We start from the raw sequence: 27,375 nt of genomic DNA on the forward strand, positions 1-27,375 counted from the left end.
CATTGACACGCGATGCGACTGAGCTATCCTTATATATATATATATATATAAGGATAGCTCAGTATATATATATATATATATATATATATATATATATATATATATATATATATATATATATATATATATATATATATATATATATATATATATATATATATATATATATATATATATATATATATATATATATATATATATATATATATATATATATATATATATATATATAGCTATAAGGATAGCTCATATATATATAAGGATAGCTCAGTCGCATCGCGTGTCAATGAGGACAACCATTATATATAAGGATAGCTCAGTTGAGTAGACGAATGTTCATGAATATGTTTAATATATATGTTTAATGATTTCAACAATATACATTAAAAAAATTACACAATTTTTTTACAAAATTTATAATCATAAATAATAAAGAGATTCCAGCTCGTCGCCGCTTGGAAGGGTTCCAAAAAGGCTGGCAGCATTTCCCTTCAGAACCGCTATGACAATCCTCTGTGCAAAGTAACTGCCCGCCCTTGGATCGCCCGTTACATCACGGAGACGCGCTGAAATCTCAGTCAATAAGGATTTTGCCTCAGGACCCCATGGGCTCATCATCTCAACAGCAAATATATTTATTTCTGGACGATTATAAATCCTAAATTCGCTCTGGACAAATTTAGATGAAATTTGGAATAGATATACTTAGTTATTGACCCGAGATCAAACATAGGCTCCACTATATGTGGATAACATGTGGAGCTGCGAGCAACAGCTAGTAGACATATATGTATTTGTTTACAATACTTTAAATAAGTTGTATCTAATATTAATATGTCATTAACAATATAAACTTTTTGAACCCTTGGGTATAAAATGGTGGAAACTTGGTTTAAAAAGGACGACTATACCCAGTAGTGATGCAAAATGATAATATTAATTTTCGTTCTCCACTCAAACTTACAATTTATTTGCGATTAAAAAAAAAATAAGAAAACTTCAAATAATTTAGGTAATTAATAAAAATATATGTATGAAACAAGGAAAAAAGATTAAAAAAAAATTTTTTTGTACCAATTTGGTAGGTACTACAATCGTACGTATATATCACAGGAGTTACAAGCGTTACACAATTATTTCACAATAACATAGCTTTTTTTGGTTACAGTTACAGTAAATGATATTTAAATAAAAACTTTGCTCAAAAAATTACATTTGAATCATCGAATAGTTAAGAAAATAATTTATTTCTTGCCAATATTTGTCTTATTTTTTATCTGATAGATAACTAAATATGTTAGTCATTGAAGTTAGTCTTTAAATAGATGCCTTTTAAGTATATATCTATGTTTCTAGATCATCATAAGTTATTGATAAAAAAACCTCCTTTTCCATTTTTCAACAATATTTCTTTTAATATTGACATTAACATGCGATTTCCTCTCTAAACCGCAGACAGAAAAAATGACAAATGCATATTTTTGCATAATTTGACGGCGGAAAATGTGTCAATCTAAAACTGTTCTTCGCTCTGGGTGAGCTCATCCGTAATATTGCGGGCCAGCATAGAATTGGTCAGCTCGGCGATCAATTGCAACAACATTTGAGATCTTTGCTGTAAATAAAAGAAAAAAAAAAAATGTAACAAAATATTTTCTTTTTTTTCACCATGTAAGTCTAATATCTAAACACGTGACACGTGGATCATTGAATTATACTTGACGCCGCTGTAATCTCGCTCACAGAACGACAAAGATACTCTGAAATTAAGATTGCTAATTTTAAAATTTATTTCAATATGAAATTTTCGCGTCAAATTCTACAGCAGCGACTTCCTGCTCTCTGCCACCGGGTTAGATATCCATGTTGTCGATAACTCTGCTTGTCTATGTAAAATATGTCTACACTGGTCGGTTTAAAGCTCACATTTCAACGATCGAAATGTTGTCAAGTGAAAGTTGTGAGGTGTACTGGCTGCCTTGAGGCCGTCCGCAACGGACGCTAGAATGCATGTAGCCCATACAAGCCGTTCAGTGCGATGCGGAGCCATCCGCGACCCGGAGAGCTATCCGCTACATGCATTGTACCGTCCGTCGCGGACATCCGCGTAGGTCATCCGAGTCGCACTGAATCGGGCCTAACTTTTCGCACCTGGCGAGGAGTGGCCGTGGCCCCACTTATTTCCTGAATGCATCCCAGATTCGCGGAAATGGGCGTGGTAGTGGCGTCCGTGACTGTCGTGGCCCTCTGATGATTTGTGGCCCTGGAAACAGAATTTTTCATATAGTTAAATCATCATTATGTTCATGTGAAGGGACCTAGTGTTTATAATACAGGCTCGGCCTAGTTTAAACACTAGTGTGATGGACTCAACCAATAATTATGTGATTACGATTACCTAAATACATTATTACTGTACCTAATTAGACGTAAGTCCAAATATGTATGTTTTTTATGAAATAAATAAATTATTATTATTATTATTATTATTATTACTTTTCCCATTATCTGGATTAGTACAGGTCCATGAAACGTTCAGAACGCGTTACGGGAACCGAGAGTGGGACACGTAGCGGGAAATGGAATGGGACACGTTGCGGCATACGACATGGGACAATTTTCAGGAAACGGGACAGGACAAGTTTCGGAACACTTAGCGAAATTCGTAGCCAGAAACGTGGAATTGAACTAAAGATGACAAAAAATACAAATTCGAATCATAGTAATAAAAAAATTTACCATTCTTAGAAAACGCGATAAAAGAATAACTGACATTTTACTTCGATTCCTTTTAAGAACTGAAATTCACGCGTGAAAAGCTAGTACTTTTTATATTCCTAATTGTCTCCGTTCTTGGAACGTCATCATTTCAAAAAAATATAGTTGTTATACTCAAGCACACTCAAATTAAGTACAAATGCCTATAATGGCGATACGACATACCTTGTGACCGTTAACATGGCCTCCCGCCTGGTGGTGCCCCGCATCGCCCTTGTCGCGGGCGTGGTGACCAGCTTCCAAGTTGGCTTTCTTGAAGTGCCCACCCTGAAACATAATCATTATTACGACATCGTCACACACAGCACACAAACACATCACATCGTTGACAAAAATAATCTATTAAATGATATATGGTTGCTCTGTTCATAATTATTGTTTGTATCATATTTATTTGACGACCTCGGTGGCGCAGTGGCAAAGTTCTTGCCACTGAACCGAGAGGTCCCTGGTTCGATCCCCGGTCGGGTCATGATGGAAAATGATCTTTTTCTGATTGGCCCGGGTCTTAGATGTTTATCTATATATGTATTTGTTATAAAATATAGTATCGTTGAGTTAGTATCTCATAACACAAGTCTCGAACTTACTTTGGGGATAACTCAATCTGTGTGATATGTCCTAATATATTTATTTATTTATCATAATTTTCCACGTGTCATTACAGGCTTAACCCTAACGTGACTACGCTATATACAAGTTTATGTTTATGTAATAATGTCATAACTGTGAATTCCGGCAAAGTAATTAAACATGTCAACATTTGGCTTTTGACATATGGAATTCAGCATATTCAGAACTCTGTTATATAGTTATACTTTATTATATCGAGTGTGTTATTATGCTAACATTGGTGTCAGATTTTATTCAAGTCGCCTAAAGATATCTGACATGTCTTTTACGACTACATACCAGCACCTAGTCACAATTAGTCGCATACACACTAGTGAACTTAACTGTCAACCAGTGCGCAGGTTTCCTCACGATGTTTTTCTTCATCGGAAGCAATTGGTAGTCGATGAACACTTATAGGTAGTTTAGTATACGTGAGTCAGATTGGTATACAAACTCATACGACACGAGTAGGATTCGAACCTGGGACTTTTAGATCCACATGCGGGCGTCTTAAATATTACACCACCACCGCTTCTTATGCTTTATCTAGTAGGGAGTTTTACTGACCTTGTCTACCCTATTCCGTACAAATTACCCAATAGTTTCTAAACGTAATCCAAATGTATCTTCGAAGGGCACCACACCACTATTTCGTAAAGAGATATCTGATTTCTTACGCCAGGTATTTTTCTACGCAAAATCGATTTATAAAAACCAAATTAGGCTTTAGAAGCAAGACTTACAATAGCTTAACCGTAGTCTATTATCACGGATATTAAAGAACAGTAGGTCGGCCTAATTTTTTATATATATAACCATCTAAATGTGCTTTTGTAATGGCTTTTTCTAATGAAAACGTGATTGATGGTCTCTATTTTAATCTCATTTTGTTAGTTAATAGGATATCGTATATTTTTAATATTTTTTTATATAACTTATGTAACCTGATTGTAATGTGGTTCTTTCGTATCAATTTCATTGTTGTCGAGTGTGTTATTGTTATATTTTATTTAAGTCACCTAAAGGCGTCTAACATGTTCTTTAACTATCGCCATCTAGTGGCTGTCGTCACATACAAACCAGTGGACTTAACATCCAACCAGTGTGCAGGTTTCCTGACGAAGTATTCCTTCACTGGACGTAGGTGGTCAATGAAATCTAATATTCACGAGACAAATGTTTGGAGCACAGTCAATTTTATTATACCAAAAGTTGAATTGAAAATTGACTGGCTGCGTATGCATAAATATATACTCGTAAGTTAAGAAAATACCGAGCATAATACTCGTATGAACAATATATACAATCTATTTTCGTTCCATAACTGTCTGTTTTCAGTCATAACTTAATTTTAATTCATAACGTTTGTCATTCTTAGTTACATCTAAGTTACGAACCGGTGGAAATGCCGGCACATTTGCACCGGTTCGTAACTTAGACGTAATTCAAACAGTTGTTTATCTATTATGACTCAATTATCGGTATAACGTAATAATATCATGTTGATATATGTACATATATATATGTAATTAAATACAATAAGTTTACTTATCAATAAAGTTACGTAAAAATGATTTTAAATGGTAATTTTTTACATGTGGAAACCCTTAAAGTGCAATATGAAAGGACGAGACTAATTTGATTTGACAGTAGACATTTTGAGTCTGTGTCAAATGAGTTGACATCTGCGGTGTCGCCGTGTAAAATTTGCGGTTTCATTTATTAAAGTTTCTCAAGAATGCCGAGTGTTGTGACACTAGTTGCGTCCGTCGGAAGATTCGATCCGATTGCAAGTGAAGGACACGAGATGATTTCCAAGCTAAAAAAAATAGATTCTTTAATAAATTTTCAGAAAATAAAAGTGCCATTACAAATTCTCTCCCGATTACTGAATAATTAATTATTTTTATTCCTTAACTAAAAACGTAAATAACTTATTAAAGAATCTATTTTTTGAAATATTATTATTATGAAATTCGCCGAACACCAGTATTTGTGTGTTTAAATAAAAATCTTGATAACGAGTGTGAAGTTTTTTAGTTTATTATTGTATTTATTTTTAGACTTGAAATTGCCATAGACGGGTTCTGTCTGCAGACCCGACTATTTGGTATTTTTAACTCGATAAATAAAAGGGTTCTTGAGGTAAATATTCTTGACAGACGGACAACGAAGTGTTATATAACGGTTCCGTAAAAAAAAGGTTAATAAATATAAAATTACCGCCAACTTAACAGATCCTTCCTACAAGATTCACAAGTATCACAGATCATAGCCGTAGCCAAGTTTTACATTAAGAGTTCTTCTTTAATCTCCAAGTTACGAAGTAAGCCGAGTTTATAGTTATAATTAAAACTCGTTCTAAGCTTAGTCCGCTATCAGTTAACACGGTGAAACAAGGGGATTATGGTTTTAATTTACTAAGGCAGAGGCGTCATTTTTCTATGAGAAAATAATACTGGCTGTATTTTATACACGAAGTTATTCTATAATAATGTGAAATCTTATAAAAAATGTATCTACTGTGTCTTTCTTTTTAATAATAAATGAATTAAATTTATCTCAAAAATTTCACAGAGCTCACCTACCTATTATCCTGATTTTTTTAAAATTATCAATTGTTCATTTTTATGATTCGTACATTTAAAAATTCTTCGTTTTACTTACTTGGCTAGTTTCTTATTTTTTGCGGATACTTAGTATTTACTATCCGTCCAGAATAAGGAGACACAGAAAAACATTTAGAACCAGAAAATGTCGTGTAAAAACGTGACATCTTAAAATGGGAGGATAGTGTGTTTAACAAGAGTTTAACTTTAGACATTATTAACTGTTGTCCGAGTTGTCTCTAACCTAAAAAATGTCTACACACAAAAAGACACATTTTTTGATATGAAAAAAGGCAAACTTTTATATTGATTATATTACTAGCTTCGCCCCAGGATTTCTCTCTCATGGAAATTTTGGGATAAAAGGTACCCCATGTGTTACTCCAGGTTATATTCTACCCGTTTACCAAAATTCATAACAATCCGTCCAGTATATTTTGCGTGAAAGAGTAACAAACATACATACACATCTCCTCACGCTCTATCTACTCAACCAATCTTTTTGAATTTTGCATACATGTAGATTGAAGTATGGAGAAGGACATAGGGTGCTTTTCATCCTGGAAAATAACTGTTCACGTGGAAAATTTACGCTGGCGTAAGCCGCGGGCAACACATAGTTCGAAATAAAATACTTTAGCGTTTTAGTCGCATGTTTGTTTTCTTAAAATAATAAAAAAATGTATTACAAATATTCGCCAATGGACAAGGTTACTAATATTTATTCAAAAACGATTTCTACCAATCAATGAAGATAACCGTGAAAATTGTTTAGGCACGTTTCATTTCACGTTACGGTTTTTTATACAAAATCAATGACAAAATACTTCTATTTTCAATTCTATTGTTTTTTTCCTCATACCTAATTATTTTACTGTTACAAGGACTGTTACAGTTAATAGTTACAAGTGCCTTAAACACAATGTTTAAGGCACTTGTAATTATTAACTTTGAATAGTAGAATAGAAACTAATAGTTTTGAAACTATTAACTTTTTGAACTATTAACAATAATGTATTTTGAAGCGGTGGTATATCCCAGGTTCGAAGCCTATTTGTGCCACATGAGTTTCTATACAAAATCTGACTCATGTACAGTACTTTTCATCGACTACCATTTGCTTCAGTCATCCCCAGTTCATATATGGTATTTTTTTTTCAATCAATCAATCAAATCGTTTATTTGTGAGAACAGGTCCATATAGATAGTATAATGTTATTACATAGCTCTCACTCTTATCACTTGCATCCGGTGAAAATAAAACATCTCGAGGAAACCTGAACACTGGTATTCTCTGGTGAGATCGATATGCGTCTGCTGCCACTAGATGGCGGTATTCGAATACAGTCATTTGTGGTTCGCAGAGCGTTTCGACAGCTGCGGTCGTGCTATCATTACAATTTTTCAAATTTTAACAAAGACAAGATTTAGTTTTACTATATGACTTTTCATTTATCTGTACTGTAGTAATGTCAATTTTATGAATTTTGTAGTGATGTCAATTGATTTTGGAAATGATTCCTTCATCAAGAATATTGACGGATTGTAATTACTGCGCAGCCGCAGCGGTCGAAACGCTCTGCGAACCACCCTCATTGCAATTTGAATAAAACTTGACATCAGTATAAGCAATCAAAGACAAAATAAAAGATACTAAATGCACTAAAGCGATCTCTTCCAGTCAACTTTACGGTGGGAGGAATAAAAAAATAAATTTGAAGAATAAAAAAAAAACTAGTTACCGATGAATGTTCCCGTTTGTGGTTGAAGCCACCATGTTTCTCTTCCTCTGACGAGTCACCATCTTCCTCGAAGAATTCGACTCGTTTCTCGTATTCTTCTTTCTTATGTATGTCGTGGCTGCCTTTTGTGCTGTGGCCCTTTGAGTGCTTCCCAGATTCCTCGTACTGATTATCAAAATCAAAATCAAAATCAAATAATTTATTCAGAAATTAGGCCTTCACAGACACTTTTTCACGTCATATTCTAAATTAAATGATGTTTACCAAAGCTACAAAGTACTAGCATTTCGGAACGACCACTGCTGAGAAGAAATGCCGAAAGAAACTCATTCAAACAGTGTTGGTCCCTATTATGCCAGAAGGGCTTACCATTTTTTAAATATAAATTTATGTATAATTTTTTATTAGTAATATAACATGTAAGTACACAATAAAGTACATGGTCAAAAGGTATACTGAAACATATTATGATTGTGATCAAGTGCTGATGAAAGGAAAATATACTTACAAATTAATGTAAGATTTATTATTAAAAACAAAGTTTTGTGCAGTAAATAAAATTTCCAGAAGTGTATTCGTAATATGCTTCGTCAGAATGTGTACAGAAGTTTGCCTGCCACAAGCTTCGTCAAATTGTATAATAGGAGAATCCGCAACACGTTTCGTTAATAAACTCAATCAAAATTCGTCAATAACATAAGTCGCATTACAATACTATTTAATTAACAAATTACTCATTATGAACACAGTCACTCTCTTACGAGTATCTTCGCTTATTCTTAGTGGCATTTGGGCCAGCGTCAGTGTAAAAATTTAACGTAAAATTTTTAAAGATGTATGACATTTAAATAGTTTCATAAAACGAGTTACAACCAGTCCAGTGCAAAATGAAATAAAACAAAGTGGAGCGTGTCACTCCTTCAGTTTTAATGGGACGTCACTGCGATGAAAAGATGAAAGAATTGGATTTTATTCCCAGTATATTTATTTGTTTGTTCTCAGATTTCTTGTGCTGATTCTGTATACACAAAAAAGATAAAGCATCCTCTATTAAATTGCCTAAAATTTGCACTGATTTTTTAGTTTTATGTGTTATTGATTTAGTTGATAAGTATAACGATTTGGGGTTTTAGTTTGCAGACTAAATAACAATACATTCGTCGTCGTATTTCACAGATTCATACAGACAATTGTCTGTATGAATCTGTGTAAATTCTGTGTGAACCTTTCATGGTAAATTATATATCTTATTATCGTCGTCTACCATTTACACGTATATAACATCTGAAACATGCAGGAGTTTGACATAATACTAATAATAATATAAAAATATAAAATAATAATTTTCGGTCATCCAATGAACGACCATTGAGAAAGTGACTTAACCACCACCATTGCAGGCCAGACTGCAGGCCAGGTGCGTTTGAAATCATTAATACAATCTTCTTCTTCGTCCACACCTTCTAACAGTTTACATGGGTTCGGGTTTCCTCGTTCCGTGCCAAAGTTTGTTCGGAGATTGAGTATGCCTGTCTGGATCTCTTTTCCCATGTCGATTTGCCATTTATCTGGTGGTCTGCCTAATCCCGCCAGTTTTTACAATACAATACAAAACAAAACATTTTTAAGGGCAATAAAAACGAACAAACAGTTCAAAATAACACAACAATACCAATTGAGTTTTTCAAGGAGATTCAGGGAAAACCAGACATACGAATACTATTATAAATCAAAATTAAAACAAGCTTACCTGGCATCAAATTGTTTACCTTTGCGTGCTTTTTGCCGTGTTCCTCATGGTGATGCGCTCCATATTGGTTTGATTCGTCGTGGTGTTTCTTGTCAGTCCCTGCTTTGTCAATGTATTCTCCGGAATGGTCTTCTTTATCGTGGTGCCCTTTACCTTGCTTTGTTTCTTCATGTTTTCCCTGTGGAATTAAAAAAAACATTTTAGATTCATATGATAAGGTCAACTAATATATATATAGCCTGCTATTAAGTTTTAGACTTTGGTGGATTTATTGTATTAGATGTACTTAAGTAAGTTAAGAGTTTACGATTCTGTGTTTCTGAATAAATCATAGTTCTGTTATAAATTCAGGAATTTGCTGAATTTAAATTGAGAGATTCACTCATTAGTAAGTATACTAATTAATTAATTTAATTTAAAGCAAATTATTGTGCAACAAAGATAATTAATAATTTCGTTAAACATACATTTACAGTAATTTATGTTGATGAAGATGTTAATGATTATCAAGAATTTGGAAACACGATACATGATTATCTAAATACCATATATTTTCTTGACATGGAATTTTGATAGCTAAAACAAATCAATTTGTGAGTAACAAAATTTTTAACGATTAGATTACGTTTATGAATACAAAAACCCATGCTACTTTATAAATCTGTGAACCAAATAATTTGAATCGCCCTTAAAATAATAATATTGAATCATAAATGTAAACACTGCTGAAACCAACAAATTAAGAAGACAACACTAACAGCCCATGCCAACACCAATATTGTCGTGTATTCTCGTGTATTTTGACGACCTCGGTGGCGCAGTGGTAAGGTTCTTGCCACTGAACCGAGAGGTCCAGGGTTCGATCCCCGATCGGGTCATGATGGAAAATGATCTTTTTCGGATTGGCCCGGGTCTTGGATGTTTATCTATATATGTATTTGTTATAAAATATAGTATCGTTGAGTTAGTATCCCATAACACAAGTCTCGAACTTACTTTGGGGCTAGCTCAATCTGTGTGATTTGTCCTAATATATTTATTTATTTATTTATTCTATAGACACAAATACAAAACAATTTGTGTTGAAAAATCTGATGACTGCATACATAATCTAAAAAAAATTGTACAAAAAAATATATCATCAAAACTCTTCTCCTCATTATGTCATTCTCAAAATATACCTTTGTGAATACCAAATAAAGAAACATTTGTCTATCAGTCATTAGTTTATATATTCATAGTATAAATAATAACTATTGCTCCTAATTCAGTTAAGATTGAATGGACTAGAAGTTTAGAAATCAAACAATACCTAATTGTTATGACAACATTTTTTAGACTAAACATAACAATAACTGGGAAAACAATGATGTTTTTAAAATGAGATGCGAATATAGTAATGTACGAATGATAGACGCACATGTGAAGTATACAACTATATGCCCTATGAGATGCCTAATGAAAAAGTTCCACAAGTGTTATAACCACAGTGTTTTGCACAATGTTTAACACCACGAAGACAAATTTAGGATTTCAATTATAGACGACGCTCAAAAGCCTTGACTTGAACGCAGTATTATGTTTTAAGTAGATGGGGAAAGGTTTAAGAAGAATTTTGGATGAAAATTCTTTACAAAACACAAATGCGATGTAATACTTACTGATTACCACCAAAATAGCTGAAAAAATCATAAATTATGATAATTCTAACGTGACGAGGTGATGAGAATGAAGTGATACGTGAAAAACTGAATAGTATGCATGAAGTTGATGAATGGAAAAGTGTACAAGAAAATAGAGATATCAATAAAGAAAGATTGCTAGTTCGCTTGCTCAGTAGTAAAAAAAAAGATATCGGCAAAGAAATGGAATGCCATTCATTAGTACGGTAAGAAACAGGAGAAATTTCCAAAGAACGTACATAGATATATTGGTTCTATGAAAACAAATATATCTGTAAACATTTGAATACAGTAACTTCAAATCATTCAATTGAACTAAACGCTTGCATAGACCACAATGTTTAAGAAGAAAAACATTATGAGAAAACCTGCGCTTAAGTAATTGATTTATTAATTACTCTAGTTGTATTGAAATATTAATTACTTTAGTGTATGAAATGAAAAGGGCTGACAATCTGCTCAATAGAGCGGTTTGATTTGGCTTTTTTTTTTATGCCAAAAAAATCTTTACAATGTCATCAACAACGCCTTAAATAAGATGTTTTTATATATGATACAATCTATAAAATTAGCAAAATATGTACCTATCTATACAAAAGATTCGGAGATTACAATACGCTTCTGTAATTATCAGATTATTATCAAGACTATGAACATAAAATATTAACACATAGTATTATTACATTAAGATGTACCAGGGATCAGACAGTTTAGTCTCTGGTTTGGGTAATTGCACCAAATCTCTATTCTTCTTGATTGCCGGCTGCAATATAAAAATGGATATATTATTTAGTATATATATTTATAGCTAACCTAAAGATGCCTAGAACCCAGTATTGGAATTGAAGACACAATGAGAAATTAAACTTTCGTTTCAGAAAATATACTAGCCTATACATTTGTTTCGATAAATGTGTTACATTTTCTGACTTCCATTGCATATCCACTGTTAAATTTACTTAAGTGTGAGGGTAAGCGCGTCTTAATAGCGCCATGTTGTTTGCCGACATTTGGTGCATGTATAAGTCAGTTGCTGGTTTAGTTGAAACTTCGCTAAATTAAAGTGTAATTTAAGTAACTATATCCTAATGGGAAATTAATTTTAAATACATACTTTTTCCTCTTGGTCCTGTCAATAAAAAAAATATCGTTGATATCAAAGCCATGGAATTAGTAGAGTACTTACTAAATCCATAATCAAAGCACATTGATACAAAAGAAAGTTATAACCAAAAATATCTAAATACGCACACATCACTTTGATTTACATTACTCATAGATATAGATTAAAATGGACCAGAATGCAATTTTACTTTTGTTTTTATTTTGTTGTACACAAATATGTACTAGTTTACAAAAATAAATTGACATCAAAAGTATTGATAAATGATAATATTTTAAATCCTTTTCTAATATGTTCACGGTTGCATACTCGGCGGTAGCGCCTCGAAGCCCAACGCTTGCTTGAAGTTTAAATGAAGTTTTTATTTATTTGGTTCTAATTAGTTGTTTTCATTCCGTGTTTTATTGTTTTGAAAGTATCATATTGGCCTATTTTTTTAGCTCAACATTTGTATACAAAATTATTTGTAACATTATACGTAAGATCTCGGGAGCTGAGCACACACTCAGATAGTGACATCCTGTAGGTTCCTTGGGGTATTTGAAGGGGGTCTAACAGTCCAATAGTCTAGTTTTATATGAGCACCTATAGCATAAAGTTTGATTTGCAACCATTTCATATGGTGTTTTATAAAATGAAGGGTGATACTGTAGTGGTGTGATGAATTAGGGATAGGTTGAATTCTTGTGTGGTTCGCAGAGCGTTTCGACCGCTGCGTCCGCGCTGTCATTACAATTTTTCAAATTTCAACAAAGACAAGAATTAGTTTTACTATCTAACATTAAAATAATTAATCTATACTATGGTTTTGTCAATCTGTGTAATGTCAATTTTATGAATGATTAATTTTGGAAAGGATTCCTTCATCAAGAAAATTGACGGCGATTGACTTAATGACAGCGCAGCCGAAGTGGTCGAAACGCTCTGAGAGCTCTTGACTTGTTCATTTCCTTGAACTTTTGTTCATTCTCTTGTACTTTCATAATTCAACTTACCTCATACGCTTTCTTCCCAGTTTCTCTATGTACTTCTTCGTGTGAAGAAGTGTACTCCCGATCTCCTCCTGTTATATAAATAATCGGATTAGTTTAATGTTTTATTTACTTTTATTTTATGTTATTAACTGTTAGGGTCGGACTCGACAGGAGCTGTGCTGACCTATGCTAATTGATGCTAAGTTTCGAACAAACTATGAATGAAAAATGAAAAGCTATTGATTTTTGTCGTGCAGTGCCTCGCTCATCTGGGATGTGGAAGCTTTGGCTAGCAGAGCATGGCACTAGTGGAGTTCGGCCCTTATGCTTACCTCGTCATGTCTAATCAAGATTTAAAAAAAAAATCAATCGTTTCAGACAATATTATAAAATAAATATATTGCGTACCGGTACTTCATTTCATAGCAAATTCAAATTCAAAATTCTTTATACAATTTAGGATGATATACATCACTTATTGACGTCAAAAAAATTACTTAAACTAAGTCTACTGCCGGCTTCCAAAGCGCAGGTGAAGAAGAAGCGGCGCAGCAAACTTCACCGCGGCCTTTTCTCCAAGGACGTCAATTAACAAAGAAATTAACATAGAAATTTGTGTTGCAATTTTTGCGTGAAATTGTATCAAACATCCGTCAAAATTTAAATGTCCTTACTGACTTTGACGTTTATAATATTAGTAGAAAGATAAAGGGTAACAGACAGCACGTTGTAGTATACACAACCATTGCAAAATAACCGCTATTGCCATTGCATACAGTTCTATATAACGGCCATAGTGATTTGGAAACTGGGGAGACTGACTATACAAAGATATTTCAAAATTCTTTAATATAAAACCCTAGTTCAACGATTAAACTTTGAATTCAACACACAGTCAAAGTACAGTTCAGTTCTAACCTTTGAAATAGTTTTTTTTTTAAGAAACAGAATTGGACCAATGTAACACCCTGGGCTCCGACGCTCTATGGTGAACGGAAGAAACCATTAAAATGCTTGATAAGAGAATGGCGCTAAGCGCTTGATAGTGCTATTAGCACGATGGAATATATGGTCAAAGTTTGCATATTTTTGGCTTTTTTATTCTTATGTTATCGCATTTTATTAAGGCGATAAACAAGCAATCCTGTCACCAGATGGTAAGTGGTCACCGCTGCCCAGAAACATGTGCAATAACAGGGGTAAAATTGCATTGCCGGCCGTTATTTCTGCTTGCCTTGTTTTTGCGCGACAATAATCGTATCTTTTTTAGATTACCGCGGACAAAAACCCTACATATATATATATTCTTGTACGTATGTGTCACAGAATTTGACATAATTATAAACAAAATAGAAGTGGCATAGACTCTAATGTTTTGTACTAGTTTTTGCCCACAACTTCGTGTGTGAGTGGGAATTTCAGGAAATCCCTTCTTAGTGCTCCCCTATACTGTCCTAGGAATCTACAATCTATAATATATATACGCACGAAAATGAGAGATTTGAAAAAGACAAAAACCATCTGAATGGGTGAATTTCACGAGCGTTTTGATCTCCACCGTGGATTGTCATTAGTGTTTATTAAATAAAATTTAAATATAATAAATTAAATACCATACAATAAATTTAATTATCCTATTTTATAAACAATTAAAGTACTGCCAGTTATTGTTATAAATGTTTAATTAAAAAAAAAAATGATTCAAAAAAATTGTCGAACACTAATGAAACGCTACACGCCGCGTTCAAACGCTCGAATGAAATTCACCCGAATACTCTCTAGGGTATCACGTTATCAGATTAAATAATTTGTATACCATTTGTATACGATATATGATATATCTTTCGTAAACACCCGCAAGGGAAATCTTCACAATCCTTCTGCTTATGAAATGCTAAATGTTTGATACCAATATTGTACTTGTTCGCGTGAGCGTACGCGCGTTGAAATGTGCGTTATACATTACTCTTGTATCCGTTCACACGGCATCGCGGTTATGTTCCAATTCAAGCGCTTTATGCATTGAACGAATTCGAATGTCGATTCTGTCGGAAGTGATAAAAAATTCATCAACTTTGGGAGATTTTTATACGTTAATTCGAACGATGACATATTTTATGACAAGACATTTTTGATGAAAATCAGTAAAATATAGTGCAATTGTCTAACATGAACTCAACCACGAACAAAACAACGTTCTGAAAAATAGAAATGCCGACGACGGTGCGAAGTGGACACGATACGGTAGGAAAGCGATTCCTGGGCTCCGACGCTCAACGGCAAAGGAAGAACGGCCAGGAAAACGCTCAGACGAGGGATATATAAAACGAACTTGATTTTGTGTGGATGTTTTTTTACTCTTTCACGCAAAAAATTTAATTTTTAATTTAGATTGTTTTCATTGAAATAAATTGGTATGGAAAAACGGATCGATTTCCAAAAAAAATCACGGTAGCTTTAGCTAGGACTGAAGTGTTTTTTATCGTACATAATATATTATTTATATATATTATTTATATATAAATTATACATAACGAAGTAAGCATGTAGACGACACGGCTAATTAATCAATTTAATAATTAGGTTACAATCGTTAATAATATGTTATATATACATACATATGTTACGAAATAAGAAATAAATAATCATTTAAATAAGTTTTTTTTTGTATAATTTTCAATGTGAGAGTTTAAAAATTATAATTTTAACATTATTTCTTATTATTTTTGATAAGTAAAAATTGTAATTAAAAATAAGTTATTATAATTAGTAAATTAAATTTTTGAAAAATCATAGTTCATTAATGTGCTGTAAAGTTATTTTGTTATTTACTATAACTATGTTATTTTGGCTTATATCCAGTTATATAGTTATTATAATAATATTGATAAGTCTTATTATATATAACACTGGATTATTATGTTACTGGATTATACTAATGGTATAAAAATACCTATTATTGCAGAAATGTTGGTTCAGAGAACATATGATATTAATTCAAATGTTTCCAAATCTCTGGTAACGATTGGAATTCTATTATCAAAATTGTATTATGGTTAATATTTTTCATGAAGCAGACTTTATAGGCTGTAAATCAGTCTATAAATTAAAAAAAAAAAAAAAAACGTATTTTGCAAATTCATATCACAAAGTTGAACGGGATAAATTATGAATCGTGACAATAACACATACAGTTTTTTTAATACAAAAAAGTAAAATTGTATGAAATAAACCACCTAGTGTTAAAATAAATAAATAAATATATTAGGATAAATCACACAGATTGAGCTAGCCCCAAAGTAAGTTCGAGACTTGTGTTATGGGATACTAACTCAACGATACTATATTTTATAACAAATACATATATAGATAAACATCCAAGACCCGGGACAATCAGAAAAAGATCATTTTCCACCATGACCCGACCGGGGATCGAATCCGAGACCTCTCGGTTCAGTGGCAAGAACTTTACCACTGCGCCACCGAGGTCGTCAAATAGCAATAAATATTGGGTAGAATCTGAAAATATGCATGTTTTCCTATTTTTAACAGACTTCCCAAAAAGGTAATATATTTTCCTTATTAATCTACTGTGTACATACCCTCATAGTAAGAAACCTGTATTGAGTTAAATGTAACAAGATGACATCAAATAGATATATATATATATATATTCCATTTTTGCCTTTTGAATCACCTATGGAACTGTAAAAATGTATTAGCTAAAACGGTCACGTGACTTGTACATTTGTAAGTGGTTTGCGTGAAAGAGCAACAAAATCCATCCAAAGGCATGTCTGATCTGAAGTACGTGGAGATTTTATTCAAAGCAATTATTTTAATTTCGGTGTGAAAATGAAATTCTAATCTGATAATTAATTTGTTAATTTAAAATGTTAATCATACAAAAATGCATATTATTATTTTAGTTTTAATTTTTAATTTTAACAAATAGCTTAAGTGTGCATGTGTAGTTAATTTATATTCGATATTGGCATAATATATGATAAATATGTTATGAGTGTAGGTATTATGGATATAGCATGGAACCATTACACGTTTTTTTAAGCGATTTAAGAGTTAAATGTTTTGTTTTGATGTTTTAAATGATGGATCAAGTAAATGCAAAAAAAAAAAGAATATGCATAAAACAACATTTTACAAGCATTTAAGTATTTAACTTCGTTAAGTTTTCTTCGTTAACCTTATCTGAGCAGCCCTTATCTTAAATATTGGCTTTCCGTGCATAGCGACAATAACAGTAAATAATATTATTGTTTTTTTATTTTATTAGGTACTATTTTAATTTTTATTTTAGTCTCTATAGTGTGAAACTGCAATAAATGATTTATTATCATTATTAGTAATAAATTTGTAATTTCGAGTAAATTCTTGTAAAATAGAAAGTTAAAAACAAATTAATACCATTTCTAGAATAAAGATGTACCGGGATTTATGATTTTTTTTGATGATCACAAAATGTTATGGCAATTTTTTTTGTATAAAAAAATATTTGTCATTATATAGTCGTTTCTGTAGCGAATACTTCAATGGTTAGAACACATAAATCTGGCGCCACAGTTTACGCACTTGTCATCATTCGAAGACAAGTATTTGATTTAATCTGATTAGAATTTTTTTTTATAATTAAAAAAATATTATTTAGTTCAAGCATGGGAATCATTGTTCGTACAGTGTATAGTTATTAGACTACAAGACTCAAAAGCAAAAAATGCTCATTGCACCTAATTGAAAGGGCTCATTCATACGGCTTAAAAAAAAAAGTTTTTTTTGCAATTACCCTGGACCTTCAAAGGTCAGGCCCAATATTATCTTTTATTGTTTTTGAAGGTATAATGACAGGTTTTTAATCGAGTGGTCGACTGGTCAGTACAGAGTAATAGAGGTCAACATACAAGAGGATCTTATATTTTGACCTTTGGGAATCGCATTCATACCCACCGGTTTCTAAAACCTATGTCAATCAAACGATAAACTCACCGAACCACGACGACTGTGACATTTTTAACATCAGCAAGTTACAGCGCAACTTAACTTTCTTTAGTTCACTTTCCCTTAATTATTTACACTGTAATATTACGTATTGCAACACTGGAAATATTGATTACTCTATGGTAACGACGATTTAAACTTTAGGGCTTATGGATAGGGTTCAAAATCGAATGACGAATCAGTTTAAAAGTAACACTATTGGACACGGATAAACAGATTTCGCAGTACTAATTTATATTTGTAGTTTAATTCACACTTCGTTGCGGTTAAGTAACTTCGGCATGGTCCTCGCATAAGATGGGGAAAGAGAAACAGCTAAAGGGTGTTTCTGTCAATATTTTTCCAATTTTAACAAAGACGAATATTTAGTTTACTATTTGACATTAAAAATAATTAATATGTACTGTGGTAATGTTAATTATATGAATGATTGATTTAGGAAATGATTCCTTTCTCAAGATAATTGACGGATCGTAATGACTGCGCGGCCGCAGCTGTCGTAACGCTCTGCACTGCGAACCATCCTAAAATAGATTTTGCAAATATAATGAGATAAAATTATTCTGTTATTGAGCGGGAATACTACGCCTCCGAACAATTCGGAACAGTAACTGAGCTTGAGCTCCTAATCGAGACAAATTCAAATTCAAATTGAAATTAAAATTCAAACGAGAAAAAATCTTTATTCAATTTAGAATGATATACATCACTTGTTGACGTCAAAAAATTAAACTTAAACTAAGTCTACTGCCGAAGAAGCGGCGCAACTAACTTCACCGCAGCATTTTCTCCGTGTGATTAACAAATCCAGGTCTTATAGACCATTTCAGTTCGGCAAACTAATCTCTAATTTTCAAAATTAGTACCTAAGCATCTGTGACATGTACAATTAAACTATTAAAAAAGTTGGAGATTAGTTTCTTTTTGTTTTTCGAGATAAATATCGTATCGTATGTTCATCTCTGAGGAAATATTTCAGTGAGAATGTTTGGTTGGATGTAGCGTGAAAAGTAACAAATAAATTTAAAAAAGGACTTTGAAAAAAAAATAAAACTGAAAAACGACCAATTAATTACAAGAAGTCGTTTCGGTAAATAAAATAAAATGTATGTTCATGACACTTCCATTCTTGCATTACATTATTCTCAATTCTGTGACAAATGGAACGTAATGTTGTTCTTTTTGACTTTAACGAAAATATCGGATTAACAAATGGCTTTTTGTATACATTGTTTATTTAAAAGGTATACATTTTGCTTTGGTTTGTGAATCACTTCAATGACTACGTATTAGATAGCGGTATTATCAATAAAACCTATAATCTTTAAATGGGTAACTGGATCCTACTTCGTACTCAGTTATTTATCCGACAAGTGAAAAAAATTCGGATTCGATGAGTCGGGGGTTAAGAATCATGTTATTTTTAACCCCCGACGCAAAAATTGGGGTCTTATAAGTTTAACGTGTCTGTCTGTGTATCTGTGTATTCCCCAACTCCCAAAACGGATGAACCGATTTTCGCTTAGTTTCTTTTTTTTTTTGTGATAATTTTATCCCGAGTGTTCTGATGAAATATGGCTACATATTTCATAAAAATCGGTTCAGCCGTTCAAAAGTTGTAGCGAAATTAATATTGAAAGTCGGGAGTTTTTAATTTGGCTAACAAATAAACTCGTTGTAATAATAAAAGGGCCTTTACGTGTTGGATCCATATCCCCACGCAAGCTCCTCAAAGGACCGGACTTAATACCGTGAATTTTTAAAAGGAGACACAATAATAATAATATATTCATGTTATTTTGTTAATATGTTATAATCGAGTAGCTATATTCTTCTCGGCCCACTATGTTTTTAAACTGAAGCATGTATTTAAATATATATTAATATAATATTTAATATTGTAACTGCGAAAATATTTTTGTTTGTTACCTCTTCACGCTCTATCTACTCAACCAATCTTCCTGAAATTTTGCATACATATAGTTTGAAGTACGGAGAAGTACATTTGGTACCTTTCATCTCGGAAAAATTGCTGCTCCTATGAGAAATAAACGCGGGCGGAGTCGCGAGCCCGATCTAGTAACATATAAGCCCAAATAAACTGTATTTCGGTTATTGTGTCTTGAAGTTTCATTTATTTATTTTGTCTTGGCCATTTTGATTACAGGCGTGATTTTAACACAAACCTAAACAACTGTAATATCTAAATTTTGTGCCTTAAAACATTTTGTGAAAATTTCAAGTAAGTTCCTACTTATCAAAATCAAAATCATTTCTTCAGAAATTAGGCCTTCTTTCACAGGCACTTTTTCACGTCATATTCTAAATTAAATGATGTTTACCAAAGCTACAAACTACTAGCATTTCGGAACGACCACTGCTGAGAAGAAATGCCGAAAGAAACTCATTCAAACAGTGTTGGTACCTATTATGCCAGAAGGGCTTACCATTTTTTAAATATAAATTTATGTATAATTAATAAATAATACTTAATTAATGCATAATACTTATTCTCGTTTGAGAGATAGAACCCATGCAGTGATTGACAAAAACAGCAGAGGAAAATAGGGTTCATTTGTATCTTGCGGGTACGGAACCCTAATAAAAATTAAATTGGCATTGTACAGTAAATTTTTAACCCCCGACGCAAAAAGATGGGTGTTATAAGTTTGACCGCTAAGTGTGTCTGCCTGTCTGTCTGTGTACCTGTCTGTGTCTGTGTATCTGGCATCGTAGCTCATCAACGGGTGAACCGATTTGGATGCGGTTTTTTTATTTGATAGGTAATTTTTATGCGATGGTTCTTAGATATCTTTGATCAAAATCGTTTCAGCCGTTCAAACGTTGTAGCGGAAAATGAAAGTCATCGGTTTTGTCAATTAAACTTGTATTCAATCTCATCGCATCCCAATCAATTTTATTTTATTATACCTATCTTTTAAAATATAGAAATTTCATGACATGGAGCTTATTTGCCAAATGTCATTCATAGCTGTATAAGTGTAACTATACAAGAAATCGTGTTTGTTGTGAAAAGAAATATTGTTTACCGACACATTTGCCGGTACGCCAGAAGAATATGCTAAGTATTTCACTCGATTTCAGTCATATTCCATTCATATATAAAAATAATATTATCTAAATTTTTTCGACTCTGGTGGTCCAGGGTTCGATCATCTGTTAGGTCAAAATGGAAAACGATATTTTTGAGATTAGATCTTTGTCTGTATATGTATAAATGTTATGCAATGTACTATCGTTGACTTAGTATCTCATAACAGAAGTCTCGAACGTACTTTGGGTTTAACTCAATCTGTGTGGTTTGTCCCGATAAGACAGGTTTCTTAGATAGCTAGCATGGGTCTTGACAATATCTGGAAGCGAAATCAAAACACAGAATTTCCCGGGCGCATCTACCCCCGTGCAAATTGTAAAAGTCAATCAAGGGAAATGGATGTAATTATAATAATTTTAAGGCATTTTCCCAAAAGCGATTCCCAAAAGCGAAAAGTGTAGTCTTTCTTTGAGTTCCTTTATATTTGAATACTTAGTTCAACTCTGATTATGATATAAATCGAGTTGCGCAGCACTTGGCTCTATCTACCCTGTAAGGACGTGAGACGTGATATCAATAATCATATAGACATAATATGGAAACCGATAATTACTATAACTATAACGAATAAGAAAACTAACGAGCACCATTTTTTAGAATAATTAATATTAATTTGAAACTTCATAAAGGATCTAGCCAAGAACCGTATCATACCTCACTTCATAGTCGTATTTCCTCATGGATAAGGGTCGACACACAACCACTTTCTTGTCTTGCCTTCTCCATTTCACAAACAAGTTAATAATCGACAAGTCTGCACTTTTCCTCACGATGTTTTCCTTCACCGGAAGCAAATGGTGGTCGATGAAAACTATTATACATGAGTCACATTGGTATACAAACTCATGTGGCGCGAGTAGGATTGAAACCTGGGACTTTCTGGGTGTCTTAACCATTACACCACCACCGCTTCAAATATATACCACTTCGTATGTATATAAGTATTTTGTAATACCCTGTTAGGTTACGTTGTTAAGTAAATTGACATTTATCACAACGGGTGGTATTATCAGAGGGTTATTAGGGTGTGTTAAGGGTTTTTTATTTACAAGTCTTTTATAAATTGTGTTAGATTTTTTTTAAACACATGAAGCTTGAAAATATTCAGAATAAATCACAAAATATCACAATTTGTAGTAAGATATCACGTGTATTTATTTTTTCATAAAATGCTCGATTTCTAAACTTAAAAGCGGCTGTAGTTTATTCACTAGCTTTTTGTCCGCGGCTTCACCCGCGTAATTTCCGATGGGAACAGTTATTTTTCCGGGATAAATGGTACCCTATGTCCTTCTCCGTACTCCAAACTACATGTATGCACTTTCAAGAAGATTGGTTGAGTAGATAGAGCGTGAAGAGGTAACAAACAACTTTACTTTTGCATTTATAATATTAGGATTAGTATTTATTCACGATTTACATCTATCATTTAAATCATGTGATGTGATTCTCAATTTAACAGTGGTGATGTAAACTTTTGTTAATTTAAATACACAAATTACACAATCTCGAAAAAAACTAAATAAAAAAAAAAACCCAATTTACAATATTTTCGTAACGTTCAATATTCAATCAATCGTTCCATTCACAGTTGAATTTGAACGAAACACATTGCCCGTTCATTCATATCCAAGTTATTGCCAAAATCGGTGTAATTAAAAAAAAAAAAAAACTTGATTGACAGATCGATTGTGGAGATAATCCGCGCAAATCGATTTGTGTTGATATCTATTGGAATAAATTAATTTGCTTTTGATATAGAGAGAGGTTCAATTTATTTCTACATTTCGTGTTGCGTCCTAGTAATATTGCAATTCCACGGAAGTGAAACAGAATATTGAGTACTAGAGTCTATTATGTTGTCAGTTTTTGCGACGACCTCGGTGGCGCAGTGGTAAAGTGCTTGCCCCTGAACCGAAAGGTCCCGGGTTCAATCCCCGGTCGGGTCATGATGGAAAATGATCGTTTTCTGATTGGCCCGGGTCTTGGATGTTTATCAATATATGTATTTGTTACAAAATATGGTATCGTTGAGTTAGTATCCCATAACACAAGTCTCGAACTTTGGGGTTAGCTCAATCTGTGTGATTGTGTCCTAATATTTATTTATATATTTATTTATTTGACATCGATATGTTTGGTTTCAACTCCATCAATCAACTAATACTAAACTCAGTTTCAAAAGTATTGTTTTATTCTATTGAATAGATTCTATTCCATTGTGTTGAAGCTATGCAAATAGTTACAGATTGGCCTGTGTAAGGTCGACATATAAACATAATATGTAATGTGGAGGTCATTTCAGGAGGAGCGAATCATTAAGTGCTTATTTTGATCAAATAAAGGAGAGAGAGGACGTCCAGGGAGGTCAAAACGATTACCGAAGAGAGAATTGGAAATAACTCCTTTATCGAAAGACTATCATTAGTTGACTAGAAAAGATCTCATCGGGATAAGTCCGCCATTGAATATTTACATTCTTGTTATTATGTGTGTACTTTTAACATGAGTTCTTTGTACAATAAATAAATAAACAAATTCGCGAAAACCGTGATAGAGCGAACGATTTTTTTCGGTTAACGTTTCAACGAAGAATTTATTCGTAGAACCAACCAAGGACAGACCGTGAAGGGGCGAACCTAACATTCTGAGTCGAGTAATTCGGACTTCGATTATTTATTCGATTAATTCGATTATTTATTCGATTATTTAGTCGATTATTTATTCGATTATTTAGTCGATTATTTAGTCGATTATTCAGTCGATTATTTATTCTATTATTTATTCGATTATTTATTCGATTATTTATTCGATTATTTATTCGATTATTTATTCGATTATTTATTCGAATAAAAATTTGAATTTGATGGCATCGTCTCATCTACTACTATACTGTACTATAAAAGAGCTGACTGTTTCCAAGCGGCTGAACGCACATTTTCCAATCATCATAGCTAAAAACAATCTCGTTTATATTCTCTTTAGGTAAAAGAAATATAAGCAAACCAGATGGACTCCAAAAAGGAAGTCCAATATGCACATTGTGTGCATCAAAGTGCACTTTTAAGTTTTGGTATTAGACCTCAAAATAATTGATTTCATGAATTACATACATAATTACAAAAGTTTGTGTTGGATGTTTGTTTCTCTTTCACACATATATTATTCAAGTGTAACTTAGAGTAACTTCTTAAAACTTTTCCTGTCAATCTTTTTCGAAGTGACAATAATTTAATTAGAAAACGATATTTTTTTGTGTTTGCTAGTAACTATATATTGTTGTATGTATTATTTTTCGTTTGGTGAAATCATCGTGTGGAAAGGAACGACGGGAGATTCCTATATATTTTTCCGCCGCTAAATGTTCAAAATTACATAAATAAAAGATTAAAAATTAACAAAAGGTAAATAACAATTTATTAATTGTTAAACAACAATGTGCTTATATTTACAACTGTCGATTTCAGAAGTTCCGGAATGACTTCCACCAATGAACTAGGGATAAAGCAGTAGTATTTATTCATCAGAAATTGTGATAAAACAAATATTATATATATAAGTAAGCAATTTAAGGGGCCAGCGAAGCATTGATTTTTTTATACCGAAATATAATTCAAAATATTTCAACATAAATTATGTTTTTTTTAATTTTCGCGGGTCACGCTCTCGGTTGTGGTACCACAAGAGAAGCATGATCAACATAAAAATCGTATGTGGAAAATTCGGCTCTCATTTCCTGCCAGCCCTCTTTGGGAATGCTAATTGCTGCCTATCAGCTGTGTAGGCTTTTGTCCCTTAGTTATCTAGTACGACATGCTTTAGGTTATTCTAGGACGGAAACCACACGTGTAAACATACTCTGCATGTTCTGTTATGTGTCATTATATGTCCTGTCGTGTGTGCTATAGGGCAAATAATAGTTGTGACTAGGATAAGTCAGAGGTATGTTGAAAATTAAATAATATTCATGACTGGAATATTATTTTGGTATTATGTTTGTATAATATAAATACTTCGCGGGCCGCTTAAATAATGAAAACGCGATAAAATAACATATTTTTTGATCGATCAGTTTTATCAACGTACTATTTGTTGAGTTCTCTCTGAAGTAAAATTTTACTGAAACTGAATCAGTGACGATACCACGTCGTAAAAGTCCCGTGAAAATATACGAGACACGTGCGATCATAATTAACTACATTACTTTCGTCCTTAGATTTTACTATTTTCAAATCTATGAATAAGCGTAATGAGTATAAAAAGCTTACCTTTCTTGTGAACGTAGTTGCCTTCATTTGTCTGTTTCTTTTCTGTAGGAGCTGCAACCACATCTGGAACTGTATCAGAATTGGTCACGACCGCATCTTTCACAGGTGGACTAGTAACATCGATTGATTTTGTATCGGATGCAGTCGCATCGATTTCTGTTTGGTTGGTTACAGATTCATCAAAAGTTGTATAATTATTGGTAGTAATATCGGCAACGGTTTCATCTACATATGAATCAGTGTTTGCTGTTGTGTTTTTGCCGCGTTTCTTTTTGCGATTATTGGGTTGAGGAAAGAATAGAGCAGGGGACTCTTCGGACCCACTCGCTTGGGGCACTAAGGATATGCGCACGGACCCCTCACGATTTTTAGGACTTGTAACTATCGAATTTGGTGTCATTGAAATTTTTGAAGAAAATTTCCCCGTTTTTCTTGTCTTGGGATGTGCCGTTGTCCTTTTAGGTACTAATTTCGGTTTCTTAGTTGTAGAAGTAGTTGATTCTTCGTCGTCCTTGTACATGAATGCTTCAGGGTTTTTGAACACAGATATTTTTTCAGGATTATTGTAAACTAATATCTGTCCAGGTGTTTCGACTGGCTTCTTTTTTTTATTTTTTCTTTTTTTATTTTTCTTAGATTTACGGGGAGTAGAAACTGTCGTCGTGGGTTCTGGCGTAGTCTTCTCTATAATTATATCATACTTGTCGTAAGATGTGCTTTGTCCAAAATGATCGTCATACAAATCGTAAAAATTTCTGAATTTAGGTTTTCTTCTATCGTATTTATCACGACCTTCATCAGTGTCAACTCTGTCCCTTTCATGTTCCTCTTTGAATATCTCCTCTTCTTTTTCTTTTTCAGACAGAATTCTCTGCTCTACTTCATGTCGAGCTTTTAATTCGTCCACAGCATTAAGAATTAAAGCTTTACGTGCTTCGCTCTCTTTGCGTTCCGTTTCCATCTGCTCTTGTTTCTCTTTTTGTTTTTTATCGTCTTCATAATTATAATCTTCGTCTGAGGTTTTGTTTGCAGATTCTTGTACTTTTTTGTTAGTCGTTAATTCCTGTTCATATTTTTCTCTATTTTCTCTCTTTTGAGAATCTGTCTCCTTCGATTGATCTAAATAGTCATCATCATCAATTACTGTTGTCGGTTTCTTAGTTGTTCTTACAAGAAGTGGACGATGTTCCCGTATTGGGTTACTATTAGTTATAATATTTACAAGACCATCTATATCCGATAAATCTGTGTGACTTAAATTCTGGGGTTTTATTCTTATACCTGATCTATATAGATCCGACCATTCCTTTTTTTCATAATCTTCACCCTCATTTATATCACCGCCACCACCGCCGAAATCATCATAATCACCCTGAGGTTCAAGTTGTTTTAGTTTAAAATTCATAGGTTGAGCTAGCCTTTTCTTCGGTTTTTTCTTTGTTTCAACTTGAACAAACTCACCCAGTTCGTCTCCATTTTTGTTTTTGAATGGCACCCAGTCTGGGAAGAATTCAGTATTAGCCGCACGTTTTGTCACGTTTCTCTCACTCACTTTTTCAACACTGCGAGCGTCCACAAAGAATAAAAGGCATAAGAATAAAATTTGGTAGATCATTTTATAACATAACTAATAACACGTGTATAACGTAGGTAGTCTCAATAGCGAATGGTGGCTGCTAAGCCGCAAAGAACCGACTGTTGTGTAC

General features: G+C 33.0%; 1 protein-coding gene across 9 annotated transcripts; it reads right to left on the reverse strand.

Moving 5' to 3' along the window:
* Positions 1-313: 313 nt before the first annotated feature.
* On the reverse strand, positions 314-27,375 carry LOC128678802 (glutamic acid-rich protein-like). 9 transcript variants are annotated; one of them, XM_053760614.2, is made up of 10 exons: positions 25,670-27,375; positions 13,295-13,362; positions 12,291-12,305; positions 11,872-11,939; positions 11,156-11,173; positions 9,514-9,672; positions 7,745-7,909; positions 2,944-3,045; positions 2,152-2,263; positions 314-1,615 (listed from the first exon to the last, which is right to left on the reverse strand). In XM_053760614.2, the coding sequence occupies exons 1-10, from the start codon at positions 27,282-27,284 to the stop codon at positions 1,514-1,516; spliced, it is 2,424 nt and encodes an 807-aa protein (XP_053616589.1). In that variant the 5' UTR covers positions 27,285-27,375; the 3' UTR covers positions 314-1,513. The 9 variants fall into 9 exon arrangements, with proteins under 9 accessions (XP_053616589.1, XP_053616588.1, XP_053616592.1 ...); XM_053760613.2 differs by having other exon boundaries at positions 11,860-11,939; XM_053760617.2 differs by lacking the exon at positions 12,291-12,305.

This window comes from Plodia interpunctella, chromosome 20 (genome assembly GCF_027563975.2).
Source record: "Plodia interpunctella isolate USDA-ARS_2022_Savannah chromosome 20, ilPloInte3.2, whole genome shotgun sequence".
NCBI lineage: Eukaryota > Metazoa > Arthropoda > Insecta > Lepidoptera > Pyralidae > Plodia > Plodia interpunctella.